This window comes from Centruroides vittatus, unplaced genomic scaffold (genome assembly GCF_030686945.1).
Source record: "Centruroides vittatus isolate TY-2023 unplaced genomic scaffold, ASM3068694v2 contig_634, whole genome shotgun sequence".
NCBI classification, from domain to species: domain Eukaryota; kingdom Metazoa; phylum Arthropoda; class Arachnida; order Scorpiones; family Buthidae; genus Centruroides; species Centruroides vittatus.
The window spans coordinates 1,170,351-1,189,208 of NW_027122389.1; the positions used below are offsets into that span (position 1 = coordinate 1,170,351).

The 18,858-nt window shown below is 34.8% G+C and overlaps 2 protein-coding genes across 2 annotated transcripts in view; one reads left to right on the plus strand and one right to left on the minus strand.

Annotated features, from left to right (window-relative positions):
* The window catches only part of LOC136979767 (proton-coupled folate transporter-like), a 29,690-nt gene extending 17,224 nt beyond the window's left edge, over positions 1-12,466 (minus strand). Inside the window, exons 1-3 of the mRNA XM_067275799.1 lie at positions 11,493-12,466; positions 7,905-8,147; positions 3,218-3,301 (exon numbers count right to left, since the gene is read on the minus strand). Coding sequence (XP_067131900.1) covers positions 3,218-3,301; positions 7,905-8,147; positions 11,493-12,372 — 1,207 coding nt within the window. The 5' untranslated portion in view covers positions 12,373-12,466. The remainder of the gene's footprint in view (positions 1-3,217; positions 3,302-7,904; positions 8,148-11,492) is intronic.
* A 4,115-nt stretch (positions 12,467-16,581) lies between these two features.
* LOC136979739 (3'-5' RNA helicase YTHDC2-like) overlaps positions 16,582-18,858 on the plus strand; it is a gene marked incomplete at its 3' end in the record, with an annotated part of 73,591 nt that continues 71,314 nt past the window's right edge. The window contains exons 1-2 of the mRNA XM_067275760.1: positions 16,582-16,697; positions 17,637-17,745. Coding sequence (XP_067131861.1) covers positions 17,646-17,745 — 100 coding nt within the window. The remainder of the gene's footprint in view (positions 16,698-17,636; positions 17,746-18,858) is intronic.

The window sequence follows — 18,858 nt, forward strand, 5'->3', positions numbered from 1 at the left end:
CCGATTGTTAATTAAAACCAAATGATTGGGCTACAACAAGAATAATTAAATAGTCAGAAATGAAATAATTTGTCTAGAGGTAGGAGGTTACGCCACTATATCGTGTTAATTTTAATAATTATAATATAATTTAAATTTAGAAGCAGAAGCAGTGTTGTCAGCTTGAGAGATTAATCCTTCAAAATAGTGTGTTTTCTCCTACAAAGGGGTTTTCTTAGAAAACAGCCAAAAACATAGGGATGTTTAAAATACTTATTTTTAATCCACTTAGATAGAAATGCAACTCTAAAGAACTAGATTTTAGCTAATAATGATAATATGGCGCGAGTACATAACTTTACTCAATATTGGCTTCTGAATTCGTAACGAGAGGCATTTTTTTAAGTGCACGAAAGAATTTTACATACACGAAAGGAATTTTTGTTTCCTACAAACTAACAACACTAAGTGGAAGTTGCGGTTTTGAGTCCCGCTTGGGGCCGAGTATTTTCTTCCAGAAAATTCTAGTTGGATAGTTCAATAATTCGGCAGATCGTTTGGCTTTAAAATTATTTTTCATTGGTCCCACAGCTTAATTAAGCATGTGGAAATGACCAAAAAAGTGAGAAAATGACCTGAAAGGTGAGAAAAGTGAGGATACTTCAAAAAATTCAGTACAAGTAAAAAAAGTGAGTGACTCTGAGGTCTGATTAATGATTGTAGCTGTTGCCTATATTCTACCAAATAGGACAGACATACTAAAAGAAGTTTTTAAATCACTTGTACTCTGGCAACATATTACCCCATTAATTCTTCTTTTGGGGGATTTTAATTCTCATATTGCTGAAATGAAAGATTCTTGGTCTAATGGTCCTAATAACCTAATTTTAAATACTCAAATTTCAAAGGATAAACATAATTATAAATTAAGTTTAAAAATAAACATACTCAATGGTCTGCTGAATTTACTTGTGTAGAGCATAATGGAAACTTTACAAATGATCTTACTATTTGCTCTGAATTATTTCTGGATTTATGTGCAGATTATGATCAATATTAAATTATGATGCATCAGACCATTTTCTCACCATTGCTAAATTTTTGATGAAAACAGAAAAAAAGATAGACAAATTCAATAATTATCAAAGAAAAGTTTATAATTTCTCAAGATATCAAGTAGCATTTCAGAAAAAGCTGAAGAGTTATTAAGATTCAAAGATTCAATCTGTATGTATGGATGTTAGTGTGTGGGAGAATGATGAAATCATTCTCCCACACACTAACATCCATACATACAGATAAAACCCCTGAAGTTTTGCATTTCTTAATGTTTCAAGAGGTCCACAGTTCAAAAATGTAAAGGTCTGAGGGAGATCATTTTTTGACTGATTGTCATACTTTCCCTCTGTTATATATAACAGCCAGGAAAGTAAAAATGTGATGTTCAAGTAATTTACAGGGACTTTAGATATCTCCAAGTTTAGTTTAATTCCAATGCTATTACTATTGTTATCCTTTAAGAAGGAATCCAAATGCATAATAGAATACAAGATGACAAACAAGTTGTCTAGATAGTGAAAAAACTTTTACATGATCTGGTACTTTTTGATAATGAATTACTCCACTCACTAGATTACTATTTCTGCAAGATCAGAAACTGGAGAATCCATAGGACTCCTGATGCCTGTATATAGAAGTTGCTGTTTCAAGAGAAATAAGAATTATATAAAAAGAAATGTAGGTAATCAGAAATTATTCTATATGCAGAAGCACTTAGTTTTTGTTGTTGACAAATAAAGTTTCTGGTAAGAGATTGGATCACTTTGATTTTAATGAAGGAAAACATGCTGACATAATCACAAGCCATGACAACCTATTCCTCATTAGATTCCAAGCTGCATAGGAATTGAATGGCTTTCAAAGTATTATTGATAGAGTGGGAAGATTTAATGATCATAGTTGATAGTACCTTATGTAGAGTAGATTACAAGCACATTATGGGAGTAAATGTCTTCTCTATTACAGATCTATAGGATCAGTCTTGTTTATGGGTCTTCTTTACCCATGCCAAATAATCTGGGAACAATTGATCTTCTAGGTGTGTGGCAACATAGAAATGCAGAAAGCTTTTCATGTTTAAGTATGCAGTTTACCAACCTGCACAGAAAAAGATGAGGCTTCCTTATTTTTCAACATTGTGTTTAATTGGTAAATTCTCTTTGTGTGTCTTTCAGAAATGAAATAATCTAATATAAGCTACTTCATCAGTATCCTATAAGCTAAAACAGATAGGAGGTTTGGTGTGTTTCTTAATTGTTTTTAACCTCAAATTAATGGCTAATGCGGAGATTGGATCCTTAATTGATTCTAGGGATTATACTGTATTTCTGTTACATGTTTTAGTAGTTCTTCAGTGGCTTCATCTTTCCCGATGGTAAAAATTTTAACTTTAAATATCTAACAATGTGTGGGTTGCTGCCTTTGCAGTGTTTAACCTTCTTAATTAAGACATGAAATTTGTCATCAAAACTCACAGTACTTGAAAACATCTTTGTTACAACCATCGTTTTAAAATTTCTTGCCACCTCCAATTTGGACACTTATCACGCTACCAGTAATCTGTTCTGTATGCTATCTAGCTCTGCACATGCTGTAACTAAATTTCTGTTTCTCTTTATTTATGGTATGTATTTATGTTTCTTTGAGAACAGATCAAACACTTTTTGGGCATTTCATGTTTTCATCGATCTCAACTATTTTATGGTTATGATGTTTTCTAAAAATCCACTTTATATTTTTCATGTACCTGGTTCTCACTATGAATTACTGATTTTCAATGTTCTTCAAAGAGCTTGCTCATTCTTTTCTAATGAAAAAAGTTCTATATTCTGTTTTCATTTCTTATTAGCATATAAGGTTTTGTTGATTCTGAAAATGATAAGATTTATTATTCAAAAACATTGAATCAATTAAAATTTTAAGATTCCTGGAAAAGAGCTATTTATTTTAACGAAAATAGTAATTCATCTGGTTAATGACAACTTTTTTTGCAAAAAAGTATAAGTAGAAATCTGCATGACAACAAACTTTCATTAAAGTGAAGAAAATGCTTCATATCCAACTTTCATTTTGATTTATATATACTACATTATTTAAATTCATTATTAATTTCTTATTTTATTTAATTAATCAATTAATAAAACCATAATATTCATCAAAAACTGTAAATAACTCTTACCTGTCTCGTTTGCATTAACTAATTTAGATAATATTGAGCGAAGAGCTGGAACTGAATAATCAGAGAAGATGAAAAACAAAGGACCTAAAAAAAATGAATATATTTAGATATTATATTTGAAGTATAAATATATATATAAATTATAAATGACAGAATTATGATGATCAAGGTGATCCTTGGAAAGATAGCTTGGAACTTTCTCAGTGTATATGCTCCTCAAGCAGGATTAGGAGAAGAAAAGGAATGCAAGAAGTTAATAATTAATGAAGACCTAAATGGGCACGTTGGGAGAAAAAGAAATGGTTATGAGACAAGGCTACTCGAGGAAGGAATCTAAACTCTTGAGATAGCAATGGCTTTTGGCCATAGTAAATACCTTTTACGTAAAGAGAATGGGGCATCTGGTGACTTATAAGAGTGGTGGGAAAATGTCACAGATTGACTATGTTTTAATCAAAAGGGAGGATCTTAAGATGTGTAAATATTACAAAATGATACCAGGAGAGAGCCTGAGCACTCAACACAAGATGCTTATAATGGATTTGAAGATTAAAATACAGGAAGAGGCCAGAGGACAGGTTGATTCTCTGAAGATAAGATAGTGAAAATTGAAGGGTGAAAAAAGGAGAGACTGTTCCAGTTGGACTGTTAGGATTTAGAATTGGATGGAAATACTGTATGGAAAAAGATGACTGAAAGTATTGTGATGGTGGGAAGAAAGATGGTTGATGAGACTAATGTATTGGGAAAGAATCTTGATGGTGGGATGAGGAAATGCAGACAATTACTAAGGAAAAGAAAACTGTTCAAGAAATGGCAAAAAACAGGAGAAATGGATGATTATAGGAAGTATAAAGAAGCCAAAATATAAACTAAGAGAGCAGTTGGCAAGGCCGAATATAAAATCTATTTAAAAAATTAAGAAAAATTATTCCTCTTGTATTTACCAAAGTTGGGTATTGAAATACTTAAAATTATATTAAAAATATATAAATTTTGATAAAACTTCAATAAAAATTTGTAGTTATCCTTTTCACTTTCCTGACTTTTCATCCAAGGTGAATGTTAAAACAACCATAAACTGATTTTAAAGTCTTTTAATACCTTTGTAAAAAGGGCTGGCAAAATTACAGTTTAATAAAGTAAAAATTACATTACAGATACTAGTCGTATCTTCACTGCTTGCCATGTCCAATCACCAGGAACAACTATTTTCCATTGCAGAGACAACCTTTCTTTAGAGGCTATGCCTCTGCACTATGGAAAATAGTTGTTCCTGGTGATTGGACATGGCAAGCAGTGAAGATACGACTAATATCTGTAATGTAATTTTTACTTTATTAAAATCTTTTAATAAAGTAAAAATTGAGGTGTCTCTGCATAAGTTACTTTGGACAGGTAAGAATGAAAGAGAAAGACTTGAAGTGCCAACACCATATAATTGGGAAAAGGTCAAGATGATTATATTTGAAATCTATTAATGAATAAAATTTATCTATTATTATACTGCTTTTTACCTTTTAGTTTTTTGTGTTAATTATTATAAATTATTTTGTTAATATTCTGATTAAATAACAGATACATTTCTTTATCTATTATTTAATCAATACATTAAAATGATCAGATCAAGATTTAAAACAACTTGCAGAGCTGATAAACTAAAACTGTATCATTGGGCAAGGAAAGCAGGATAACTGTTTTGAAAAAACTGTTCATTACTGGATGGCTCTGACTTGACTGTGAGCAAATATTGGGGTAGTGGGTATGTGAGGACATGCATACTGGTTCTGGATGTCTCAGACAGGCCACAAGGAAAGATGGTGAGAAGCGTTACAGCTGGTTGTGCTCACAACTACAAATGTCATTGTTCATCTTTCAGACATATATGAAAGCCCTGCTACTGAACCCTGTCTCTTCCTGTGTCATTGGCAGGAAAAAGGCAGAGGCAAACTTTTATGTATGATGACTACTATGCAGCCTGCCATTAGCACCCAAACAATAATGGCTTTGTTTTCAGTGGTGCCGTAATAGAGAAACATGGACCGGTATGGATTGGCAATGTACTAGGTTGTTCAATAAGTTTTGTCATTCAATAAGAGATGGTGCTAGTAGGTCCGCGGCTTTAAAAATGGTCCTACTTTTTTATGAACACGTGTGAAGTTTCAGTTAGATCTGTCAACTCATTCGTATATTTACAGCTGTTCAAAGTTGATGTGTCACTGTATTTTTTTACAATGAAAAAAATTGAATATCGTGCAGTGATAAAATTCTTATTTTTGGAAGGTGTAGCACCAAAACAATTCATGAACGATTGTTAAAAGTGTATAAGGGCTCTTCACCTTCAATTAGAATGGTAGAAAGATGGGTTGCTGAATTTAAACGTGGTCATACAAGTCTTGAAGATGATCCATGTGAAGGATGTCCAAAAAGTGCATCAACACCAGAAATTGTAGCAAAAATACAGCATATGGTTTTGGAAGATCGTTGATTAACCAAGAGAGATTTAGTAGAAACCCTAGGAATCTCATTAGTACTTCAGCCAAAATATTGCTCAAGTGTGAGCAATATTTTGGCTGAAGTTTTGGGTTACAGAAAGCTGTGTGCACAATGGGTGCCTCAGTCACTAACAATCGAACAAAAACACATTCAAATGCAACTTTCTTGGCAACATTTGGAGCGTTTTAGAAACAATAAAAAGGTTTTTGTGCGTTGTTTCATCACTACGGATGAGACTTGGGTCTACCACCATGATCCGAAATCAAAACAAGAGGCTAAGGAGTGGTGTGAGCCTGGTACTTTGGCTCTGAAGCGAGTTAGGGTGCAGAAATCAGCCAAGAAGGTGTTAGCATTAGTTTTTTGGGATGCAAAAGGGAATTTTGTTCGTGAATTACCTCCAAACTAGTAAAACATTAAACTCGGATTATTATTGTAACCTTTTAAACCAGCTGAATGTAAAAATTTGTGAGAAAAGATCTGGTTTACAGAAGAAAAAAAAAATCATTTTTCATCAAGACAACGCACCCTCTCACACAGCTCAAAAAACCATTGTGAAAATCAGTGAATTAAAGTACAAATTGTTGCAACATCCAGAAGTCAGAGGGAGCTAAATCTGGCAAATAACCCTATTTGCCAGATTTAGCTCCCTCTGACTTCTGGTTGTTCTTACACCTCAAAAAATTGGTGTGTGGGAAACGATTTTCATCAAACAAAGAGGTAATGGCAGCCGTGGAAGCATATTTCAAGTCTTCTGGATTCTCACTTCAGGAATGGAATCCATAAATTAGAAGATCACTGAAACAAGCGTATTGAAGTTCAGGGAGATTATATTGAATAATAAAATGTATTTCGAACCATAAAATTGTGTTTTTCTTATTGAACAACAAAACTTATTGAACAACCTGGTATCATCTCTAGTGTTAAATTCTGATTTTGTTTGGATTTGAAAACCATCATGTAAGAATATGGAAGACATTGCTTAACGTTTCAATCCTGTCTTTATTGTTGAACAGCACACTGCCCCCAGCACACTAGGTGTGCTGACTAGCAGTAGTGTGAGAAATATTTACAGCACTGGTACATTCAGGAAATGCATATCTTGTGTTGCCTTTCATGGCAGAGTTGCAAACAATCATGTTTCAGCAAAAGAAATGCTCAGCCACACAAAGATTCCTAGAAATGTTTCTATCGTGTTGGAATAAATGATACCTGTTTGATAGGTAGAAATGTCATTATCACACAGAGAAACAGCTATTAACTTGATTTTTGGATTAATGACAAATGACTGAGAGAGGAATGTGACATCATTCTTCCAAATAAAGTGTTGGCTGATTGCTTAGAACACACAGGTTGTAAACATCATTTCCATTATTACAATTGTTATAATTCCATAGTATTCGATTTATTTGTTTAAAAAACAATTAAAGTTTTATAGGAGTTTTTAAATGTCAGTTAAATGCTGATCCAAAGTGTCTTCTTATTCTGATTTTTAACAGTCATATAGTTTCACACAATGGACAATGGACAAACCTTAGTAAACCATCCTTATATTTCCATTTATATATATATCATGAATACCAGTATTGTTGTATCCCTCTTCAGTACAAATGAAAAGCTCAAATCAAAAAATAAACTACTTTATAATTGAAATATTTACAGAACCCAGGATGCAACTTTAAAAATCATAAACCTCTATAAGTAAAATACATATAAGGTTCAGCATCAGTGTCTGTTTTACTTAGAGGATGCAAGTTTAAATAGATGAAAAAGTCAGTAAATATTTTCTTTATTTATTAATTACATAGTTGCTGGTATTGGTTTGGTTGTCTGTGTGTATATGATTCCAGTTTTGGAGTGTTACTGAAATATAAACATTATTATTAACTATTCCCTACTTTGGCAACTTAAAATAATACTGTGTAAAATTTATATCACTTCAAAAAAGCATATTTTCAACAATGTTACTCTATAATGAAATTGTGAGTTTTAGGAATTTAAATTGTTCATTATGTAATTAAAGCATATTAAATATCTAAAAGCCAGATTACTTTGCTCTATATTTTGGCTGTACTTCAATCATTTAAACTAATTTTGATGATTAAAGTGCAGAAGAGTTATTGATTGAAGTAATCTTTAGATATTTGATTTTACAGATATGAACTCAGTTATTATAATATAAATAAAAACTTACTTATAAACATCATTACTTTGGTATATGATAATCCAAGAAATATTAAACCAATCATTCTAGATGAAATACCCATTATTCCTGCAGTGGTATCTTTAATTTTACAAAAATGGTAAGCTGCTGGCAAACCAATAAGCAGTGCAGTTCCACTAATAGCAAAATTTTCTCCAGAAAAATAACTATATAATTCTTGATTCCATTGCAATGGCTCACTTGTCACAAATAAATATAACAAAGCAATTTGAACTAAAAAAGAAAATTAAAATATTTTTAATAAAATAACACTTAGAATTACTAAATCTATTCTTATTTGCAATAGCATTCACAAAGTTGTCAACCATCAGCATTTAATGAAAGCTAACAGTGGTTTTGTACTTTGCCAGCAGCATTGCATTATTTCCATGTCAAAAATTTTCAAAAATTAGTGGTCAAATTTTACAAAATGATAAATTTGCCTTACATTAGTTTAAAAAGGCACTGATTTAATGCATCTGCATTATCAACATATCTTTTGCACCAGTATCATAAAACACCACCTAAATCTTGTGCAAAAAATGTGCACCCTCAAGTGGTTATTTTGTCAGCAAGTAGCTTCTGTAATTTGAACCATAATCTATAAATAACCATGGTCATGTCACTATTGTAAAATTGGTAATATGTCACTTTCTGCTAGTAGATGGCATTTGATCATATTTAGCCCATTTTCCTCCAATCATACTTATTAATAAAGTATTGTATCTATTTTTCCAGAACAACAAAAAGAATTATTAACTACAAGACTTTATGAATTATTTCTATGATTATTTCTTACTATTTTCTTTTATAGAATAAAATGAGAAACAATAGAATAAATGTCAGAACAAAAAATTATTGGGCTGCAATTTGAAAAAATTGTAACCTATAAATTCTCACTGTTGTCCATCTCTATTCTTTCCATTCGTGTCTTTCCTTAATCTTGAGAACAAAGTAAATAAAATCTGAGACCAGATGTGGAAAACTTAGGGACAGGAGCCCCAATTAACTACATTTTATGAACTGTATTTATGAACTTTCAATGCAAGTCATGTTATTTCAGTTCAAAACTTCCCCCCCGAAAGCAGTTAACAGATGACTGGCACGACGCTATTGTTAAAGGAAAAGTATGATGTACAGGAGCAAGACACTCGGTACTAATTTGAGGTGGAAAGCATATACTTTAAATTAAATAAATTAAAAATATGATTAAAAATCATGCTTGTTAAAAAATTATTATTATGCAGTCAATGGCATGCTCCATTGATATAGGTGTTAAGAACAAACCAAGCAGCAAAAATTAATAATAATTTTTAAATAAATTAAGAACAAAACAAAATAAAGGTATTTATTTTAAAATAACTCCAAAGGTATGTTGATTCAAAAGGGCAGATGTAATATTATTTTCAATCAAGAATAAATGAAACAAGCTGGAGACTAGTGTTGGTTTCATATCTAGTAATCAGAGACAGAGTGATGGCTGATTAAATCTTTCAAAAAACTTATTGGTGATGCATATTAGATGGCAAATCTTTCAGAGTCTCCACACAGGTTCCAAATCCCTCATTAAATGAGCTTAAAAATGGTTATTACAGAAAGAAATTCATTAAACGAAACCTGTTGTGATAATATAAAATAAACAAGGTAAGTCTTGGATGAGAATAGAATATGTATCAGAACCAGGAAGTTCATGCTTGACTCTGATGCTTGTAGAACTGATAAAATTTGGGAAAACCAGGAAATAATAATCAATAATATCAATAAATCGGGATGAATATTTTGTAACCATTGAGTCTGTGTCATTATCTGTCACACTAACACATGAATCTCCATCTCTCTTCCATCCTGACTTGGGTTCACAATTTGGCAATGTCACATCAGGCTACCTTTCTTCAGGCCTACAACAGTTCAAGTCTTTCCTATTACTCTAAAGAGTACCAGCTCATATTAGAACAACAGGAGCACTCTTTTTTAGGAATTACTTTTTGGTATTTTTATGTTTTATGCTAAAGTAATATACTTCTCGATAGGCTAAATGTAGAGGTAGTAGCATAAGAATTTCCTGATGAACTGCTCTTGCATGTGCTCAAACAAAAATCTACAGTAGAGTGTCGATAAGTGGAACCAATTGGGGACTGGGGTCCTTCCAGTTAATGATTTGTTCCAGTTTCCGACTTTGTACGAAAAAATACATTAACCTGTCTGATGTTCAAATTTTTCTCCGTTGCGTATCGCTTCCTGTTGAATTTTTCTCCGTTGCGTGTCGCTTCGTGTTGAATTTTCGTCGATTTTAAGCCTAACGAAAATTTTTATAATAATCATCGAGGCTATCGTATCGTTAAAAATTATTTCTGCATTTTGTACAAACAAAATAAATATATTAAAGAATATAAAAAACATGAAAATTATACTTTAGAAGTAAATTTAGTATCAAAAACATTCGATTCGGCACGACACAGTCCGACTGAAAATCGTTCCACTTTCCGGCCATTCCACTTACCGACGTTCCACTTATCGACGCTCTACTGTAATTGCATTTGAGATGTGCTTCCATGTGATGATTCAATTACTAAAAAAATTAAAAGGAATTAATCAACTTCGTAAATGTCATGGGAAAATTTACCTGTTGTATCAATATGTGGTAATTTAACTGGGTTGTGTTATAATGGTTCAGATTTGATTGCATGTTTGTTTTCGTAATGAAGATTTTTTAATAGGTAACTTGTTACATAAGTAAAAAGACATTATACAATATAGTGAGAGTAGAATCGGGTGTTAAATCCCACTTCCCACGAGAAATCTCAACGTTACATTCTATTATGTGCTTAAATGTTTTTCAAAAACCTAAGATCAAAATGAAAGTTGCATGTACAGTACAGTACTTGACTTTGTTGTTAACTTTAGATCAAATTGTGATGATTCTGCAGATTTACTTGACCAATCTGACTTAAAAAATGCTTTTTTTTTCGGGTTTTTCATCACCTTTTTTATACAGTGTAGCTTGACTTACAACCAGGTGCAAAACAGCTGGGCATTATTCTCAATTTCAACTAAAATAAAATATGAATTTACATTGTTTGTACTTTTAGATTGAAATATTGTACTTACTGTAGTAATATGCATTCACCTTAGTTAAATTACTTTGAGAAAATGGCAAAAAAAAAACCTTTTCAATTGTTGTAATATATATTACAACAATTGGGCGACATGGAATCGGAGTGCTACTAGTGGCAATACATGGCATCTTACTGATATTAGGCAAACAAAGGAGTGGCATAACCATATGGTTATCTACAGATCATGGTTTCAACACAAATAGCTAATAGGTGAAACATAGTGACATCATCCTGGTCAACATGCAGAAGTGAAAAATAATTAATTTTGTATATTGTGAGTTGTGCAATATTGTATCGAACATATGTATTAATTATGGCTGGCATTTATTTTTTGAAATCAGCATTTTTCTCCAAATCTTACAGGACTTTCTTTTTGTGAAGGTTGGCAACTCTGAATTAAAAATGACTAAAATAATGATAATCTTTTGATTAAAATAAAAACATAATTAATCCTAATACTAACCTGTTAGACCATAATATACTAAAATTGTAGCAATCAGAGACAATACTATATAACAACGCTTATTGTCTTCTCTTTGTCGGAATATCATAGAGAACATTTCTATAATATGTTTAACAGAAAAAAATTTTGTGCACAAATTTCCGCTTTGTATTTTGTCGTCGTGTTTTAATTCTTTAATAAAAAATATTATATATATCACAGAAAGACAATGGATGCAGAGTTCAAGTATAAATATATCAACATAATTTGTATGTTTCAACATTCCACCACCTATATAAAATCCCACCGTGCCACCAATAATAAGCATGGCTTCGGTAAAGGCTATTCTTTTATTTCTCGTTTCTTTGATTGTGATATTTGAGAGGTAACCAAAACAAGAACCTATAAAAGCAACGGTTCCACCCGATAAACCGGATAAAATACTACTAATAAAAATAAGTTCCATTCTCGAATATAAATAATTAGAAATTATTATAAAATTTATACACGCAAGAATTGAATTAATTGGTGGAATTAACATTACTAATTTTCTACTAAATTTATCACTCCAGGATCCCATGTAACTCGCAACAACTAAATTTAAACCATAAAGTATAGCATTGTTGTAAGTTATCCACGTTGTTCTTTCTTCTTCGTAAATTTTGTTTTTAGTCAAATTTTTATAAAACGTATTATTTTCTAGACCTCGACATAACGTCTCACTAAAATTAGTTTGGTTCATACATATCTTTGTCGAAATCAAATCTTGCAGTACACTAGTTTCTAAAAATATAGCAAGCATATAAAGGAACAGTGCAGGTTCTACGGTGACGAAAGAAAGGAATCTCTTGCAACTCATTGTCTTAAGGATTATTCTGTAAAAATAAAATAAACAGAACATTTAATATTTCATAATATAAAAAGTATTTAAAATGAATAATTAATTCAACATATATAGTATTGTTACATAAATATTTTCAGAACATAAATTTGAGTCAAAATAATTGACAAAAAATCAGTATATCAAGTAATAATTTATAATTGTTTTTGTCTGCTGCATCTTTTCCGTTTCTTAACATTTCAAAAATTGTCGCTTGTCTTCTAAAAATAATACGGATATTCTTTTTCTTGGTGATCTCCTTGTACAAGGACTCGAGAACCGGGTTATACGTAATAGGGATGTTGTTACTTGGAGTAATGTCGGGAAGTAGGTTACGATCCGCTTCCTGCTGCTGCATATTGTTGCTCGGTTTCTTAATAAGCCCGTGGTAACCGTGCCGTTTGGCTATGGCTTCTATGCATTTCATTTCGGACCGGAGAGCACGTTGGGAAGAGGAGTGCGTGTGTGCTCTCCTAATCGAGGCTTTGAACGCGGCGACTTTGTATTGCGAAGGGTCACGCGATCCTGCCGGTATGTATAAACAATCATCGCTCGGTTTGCGGTAAACTGCTGCGTGGATGGTGGTACGTTCGATCTTAATGTCGATGTCCGGGAAGTGAGCCTCCGTAGGGTGTGCCTGGTTTATTTCTATCGTTAAGCCATACGGGTTGCTATTGATATCATCCACAAGGTCAGACGTGTTCGGTTCCTCTTTCCACAGGATCAGACTATCATGAATATACCTCTTATATAATAGGAGGTTAGGGAGATATTTTGGGATGAATTCCGATTCCAGTTTCCTCACTACTAATTCACACAGGTCCCCTGCAATGGGGCTGCCCATTGGGACCCTTTTTGTTGCTCATATGTTATTCCGTTGAACCGGAAGGAGGAGTTGTGGCAAAGCAAATGCACCATTTCAAGGATGTGTTGGTGCAATGCGTTATCATTTACGATGCTAAATAGGGTATCCCCGATTGCGCAGAATACAGGTGGGAGTTTAATCGACGGGTATAGCGTTCTAAAGTCTAAGACGGTGACGTACTTAGGTGGCACAGGTAACTCTTTAATCTTGGAGATAACATCCACAGGAGAGGTGAGGATGTATTGGTATCCTTCCAGGAGAGGAGACAGCATCCTGCGCGTGGCCTTCTCTAGTTTAATAGCAGGCGCACTGGCTTTATCAACCACAGATCTTAGTTTGTACCCCTGCTTGTGGGTTTTTGCAAACACAAACATTCTAGGAGTGTCCGGTGCATCGGATATGACGTTTTTTAGCTCCAGCCGCTTTGCTAATTTCGTACCGGCGAACCGTTTAACTCCCGAGTGTAAATTGGCGATGGCGTTGCCACGGTAATTAGTACGGGCGGTCCGTACTCTCGAGGCTCCGTCCGTATCCGTAACATACTTTTTTCTAAGTATGCTACGGATTGAAGAATTAAAATAAAGAAAACGTCCATACTTTTCGACCGACGGCACAGTCGACGGTTAAATCGTAATCGTTTAGATTTAAATCCGACAAGTGCTAAATATTTGACGATTATTATCGCATTCGTCGGCCACGCGGCAACACCGTACGAGCAAACCCAACGACTCCACAGCCGGGAGAACGCGTGCACGCCGGTAACGGCGTTTTTTTAATTTGGCAGCACTTCTCGTCCAAGCAGTAAAATAGTTTTCTCGTACATAAAATCGCATTTCGTGCTTCGAAGGAAAGCGTAAACGGAAGCTCTATACGTCCACATTTACTAGATCAAAAAATACGAATAAATTCCTTTTATTTTGCCTCGGCATCCGAGTACTCTTAACGCCAATGCGTCCACATCTCGTCTCGGACGGTTACGGTAACCTTAATCGTACACCACCGGAAGGAAATCTATCACCCACCGAGACGGAATTACGCGCCGGCGAACAAAGAGGACGATTACCTTAAAACGTTTTAAGTAAAACAACTTCTCGCACAATCCCCGAGAAGGACGAAGCAACACACGTAAATAACGGTCGTCCGACAAAGAGGAGTCTACGGTCGAAAACGTTCATTTTGTTTAAATCTTTTCGCACCGGGACGTTAAAAAGGTTTTCTTTTTGTGCATTATAAGTAATTTTAAACATTGTGTCGAGATCAAATGGTAATGGTAGCACGGCGATAATCAGTCACGATCGAAAAGATAACGATTTGAAAACTTCCCGATTCGATGTGCTTCTGCAAATCAATTTCGTCTTTTTCGAAATAAAACGTAATAATTATAACGTATACAATTTAAATGTAATGGTAAATTTTATAACTGCAAGTCGTAACAAAGCAAAAATTGCCCAGAGGGAGCACGCCATCATTTCTCGTAAAATAAATTTATTATTTACAGTTCATCGGGCATTATTTCTTGTGTTTTCTGGATAAAATGAACGGATAACGTCGCGGGAGTGCCGCCATTCGTTTATCTTATCCAAATTCGTAATGTGTGATAGACGTTACAAGTTTGTTTTGTTAGGACGAACGATTCTCCGGACGCTTGTCGGAAGTATCGGCGCAGATGCAACGGCGCGCAGCCGAATGACGACCACAGACGGCTCGGTGATCGCGGAACGCATTCGTATTTAACAACAGATGGAAAAACTTACCGGAGAAAAGAGACGCCTGGTGAGATAGGGTAATCGGGTCACCGGGATAACCCCTTCGCCATCTGTCGGCGGGAGTGAGTTGTTGGCCGTAAATATTAACTCGGTTTGCCCGAGCCGACCGTCCGAATTCTTTTAAGGACAGAAATTTCTCTAGACGTTCCCGCTCGATCTTCCATTTGCCTATCCTCGGGGCGAATTCTCTGGGCTTGCTTAGCATGCGCCGCATTCTTAAGGGAAAGTTTTCACTGTCGATGTACTTTTTATACGAGAACAAATATGCCAATAATAATTTATTCTAATGTGTAAACTCTTATCATACGTGTTTGAGAAACGCTGGTTGAGAAACGCTGCTCTACTCCGATTATAGAATGACACTATTTACCGTAAGGCCAAATGGTCGGGCAACCCGGACGAGAAATCGCAGAACATTTTTGACAGGATATGTCGTGCTTTGACGGCCGGATGGCCGAGCGGTCGCAGTGGTAGCTTACCGCTCTGGAGACTTCCTTTTTTTAAAACTCTTTCTGCCCTGTGGGCACTAAGAGGGCCTCTTTGAGCTTTAAGCAAGCTCATTATGGGTTTGGCCAGGCCCACAATAGAGCGGCCGGATATGTGAGGGACGGGGCCCGACATATCCGGACGGACCACCCCCCCGAAAAATTCCTGAGAATTTTTTCGACCCGTCGGGATTCGCACCCGGGTCCCCTAGAGAGGTAGGCTGCCACCTTGGACCGCTCGGCCATCCAACCGCTCGCTCTGGAGACTCGAGATCGAATCCGGACGGGTGAAAAAATACCCAGGAATTTTTCCGTCCGGATACGTCGAGCCCCGTCCCTCACCATCCGGCCGTCCCATTGTGGGCCTGGCCGACACCACAATGGGCTTGCTAAGAGAGGCCCTCGGTGCCCACAGGGCGGAAAGAGTTAAAAAAAAAAGTTGTGCCTCGTATATCGCTAGCCACGAAAAGACCCATCCGACAGGTACGAGAACTATAAAAAAAAAGAAGGCACAATTAACCGACGAATATTTACTTAACTCGTTGCGCAAAAATATACCGACTGTGGCGGCTGAATAATTGTAACCTGGAGCTGCATACGAAAATCAGGCGGCGCTTTCTCGAGAATATAAAACTCGTGCAGACCGCCCGCCCATGTTGCCGTTCCTAGTACATTTTGCTTTTTCGAGTAAATTGAAAGTATACTTAGATTTTTAGTACATTTTGAGTACATTATAATATTTTAATACCAATATTATTTTGTCCATAAAAGGTACAAAATAATATTTCATGCCTTAACGAGAAAATGCGAAAAAAATTAGTTTAATAAAGTTATTGATTGCAAATTTGATTTACCCAATCAACATACACATGGTCGACGTCAACAACATACCTTTAGTTCAGGTAAACTAAATAAAGAACATTATTTTTGATCTGTAAGACAAAATATCTGCATCCATCATTTCCAGTATAATAAGTCCTGTCAATATATAGAAAGTACTAGTATACAAAATAAATTTTAAATAGAGTTAAAAAGGACAAAAAGGCATAATAATTAATTGGAACCTCTCAACTTTATTATTTTCAGACTACTCTCGCTTCTAAAATTTATTTTCAATTGTTACAGTCAGAGGGCGCACCGTATAAGCGAGAATGTTTATGTATATGTTTGTAAACGGCGAGTGAGGCCGCATTGACATTTTATGTAGTAGAAGATATATCTCGGAAGACGGTAAAACGTTTATTCTTAAATGTCGTATAAGTTATATATCCTCGTCTTTTAATTTATCTTCGGGGTTTTATTGATACATGGCATAGCAATTATAATGCTCGTGGTAGACTCTTGTTAACTTAAGCCAAAGTACTTTGGGTTTTGTTTTTTTCTGTAATTGACAGTGGTTTGATGATAAATTTATTGTTATTCCCATATTAGTATGTCATAAAAGTTCGGGAGACCAAATTTTCAAAAAAGCAGTACATTAACTTCTACAAGATTAAAAAAAGCCGATTTATTTAATTTCGTTCTATACCTTTAATTTATCTGGATACGTATTTTTATTTGAATGAATTATTTCTACAGATTTGTTTTGACTTCGTACACTTCGTCCGTAAACCGCGTGTCGTATTTTAGTTAAAGTTTAAACTTTAAACCCTCTCTTCTCGTTCTCGCTTGGTGGTAAACGCCGTCTCCGGCCCCGAGTACGAAAGGCTACGGGAAAATTTAAAGACCTTTTTGAAAAGTTACGTGTGCCGTCGGAACGAAAATTGGGCGGAGAGAAATAAAATATAAATAACTATTAATCTGGACGACTTTGGACGGCGTCCTACGAGCCCGCTGCCGCGACGGTGCCGTGCGTCTACCGTTAGTTGCGGTTCCTTTGCCGGGGTCGAACTCCCGACCGTTGTCCCGAATTCCGTACGAGGTGGTTACTCTCCGGACGTCGTCGGAGGTCTAATTTGTCTTCGTTACCCCGATGCTCGCGCCCGTGATGTCGCGTACGAAGCGGTTACCCGCGACAGAAGACTAGCTGCTCTTTACGGGGAGATCTGTAAAGGGTGGCTAGTCTTTGAGTTATATTCGAAATTCTCTAAATATTTATTAAAACTTCTATTGGCTTTTAAAGTCTGTATATTGGCTAATTCTACAAATATTGTTATTTTAATGAATCAGGTATAAAGTATGACAAAGAAAGAAAGGAAAAAAATATGTGTTGGTGAAGAATTGCAGATTGCAGTTACTTTAATTCTTCAGAAATTTCGTCTGAAAGAAGAACAGAAAGGTAAATAGAATCCTTTTTTAATTTGAATTATATTTATACAAATTTTTGGGGATACTATAGATCGGTGTTTCTCAAACTTTTTCGTCCCCGGGGGGGCCCCCTTTGCATTTAAAAATTTCAAAGGACCCCCGAAGAATGAGTATGTGTAGAAAAACATCCTGGAGATAGTGGGTCAATTTAAATTTGGGAGCAGTTGATCTCTGTTGTTTAATTAATCTATTCCGTGTTGAAATTTCTATCCGTTGCGTGTCGCTTTGCGTTGAATTTTTGTCAATGTTAAATTAATAAAATTAAAAAAAAAAATTATTTCTTTATTTTTTGCAAACAAAATAAATATTTTGAAAAATGTAAAAACAAAAACATTATGTTTTGAAAAATAATGTAGTCTCGAAACGTTCCAATTTGGCACAACACAGTCCTCGGAAAAACAAGCAAAACTTGCCACTCACGATGGGAAAAAAGTCTTATGGCACGTCCTTGAGGACCCTTTTATGGTACCCTCCCAGTGCTGCCAACTAAAAACACATATCAACTAAAATAATATCGAAGTATCCCAAAACATAGCCAAATATTGCAGCACCACGGCACTAGCGGAAATTTGAATTTGCCGACTGAAACGCATTCGGTTGATCGGTTTTCGGATAATCGACGCTCTACTGTATTTCTATAGACGCAACGCTGCTAGCGAACACCGTTCCAAACGACAACATTGTTCTATCATAGTTTAGGCGGAGAGTGGCACTCGGGGCACCAATAGCGCACAAATTTATTAATATTATATTTAGGCTCGTATTTAAATATTTATACTGTTTTTATTATTTATATGCGCAATTTATTTAAGTAAAAATTATTTTATATATTTTTGATTTCTATTATTTCTAAACATGAATCCATAGTCAATTTATAAAATATTTGAAAAAATTAATCTGGCATCATTTTTTCAGCGACTCCCCCCCAAATATTTTTTGCGACCCCCACTTTGAGAATCACTGCTATGGATCATCACCTATGGAATTTCGGGACTGAGCATATATCTGAACTGAGGGGACCAAGACGAGTTCGACGATACCCTACTTTTGGACCTGAGAGAAAAAATAAAAAAGTTATCATACT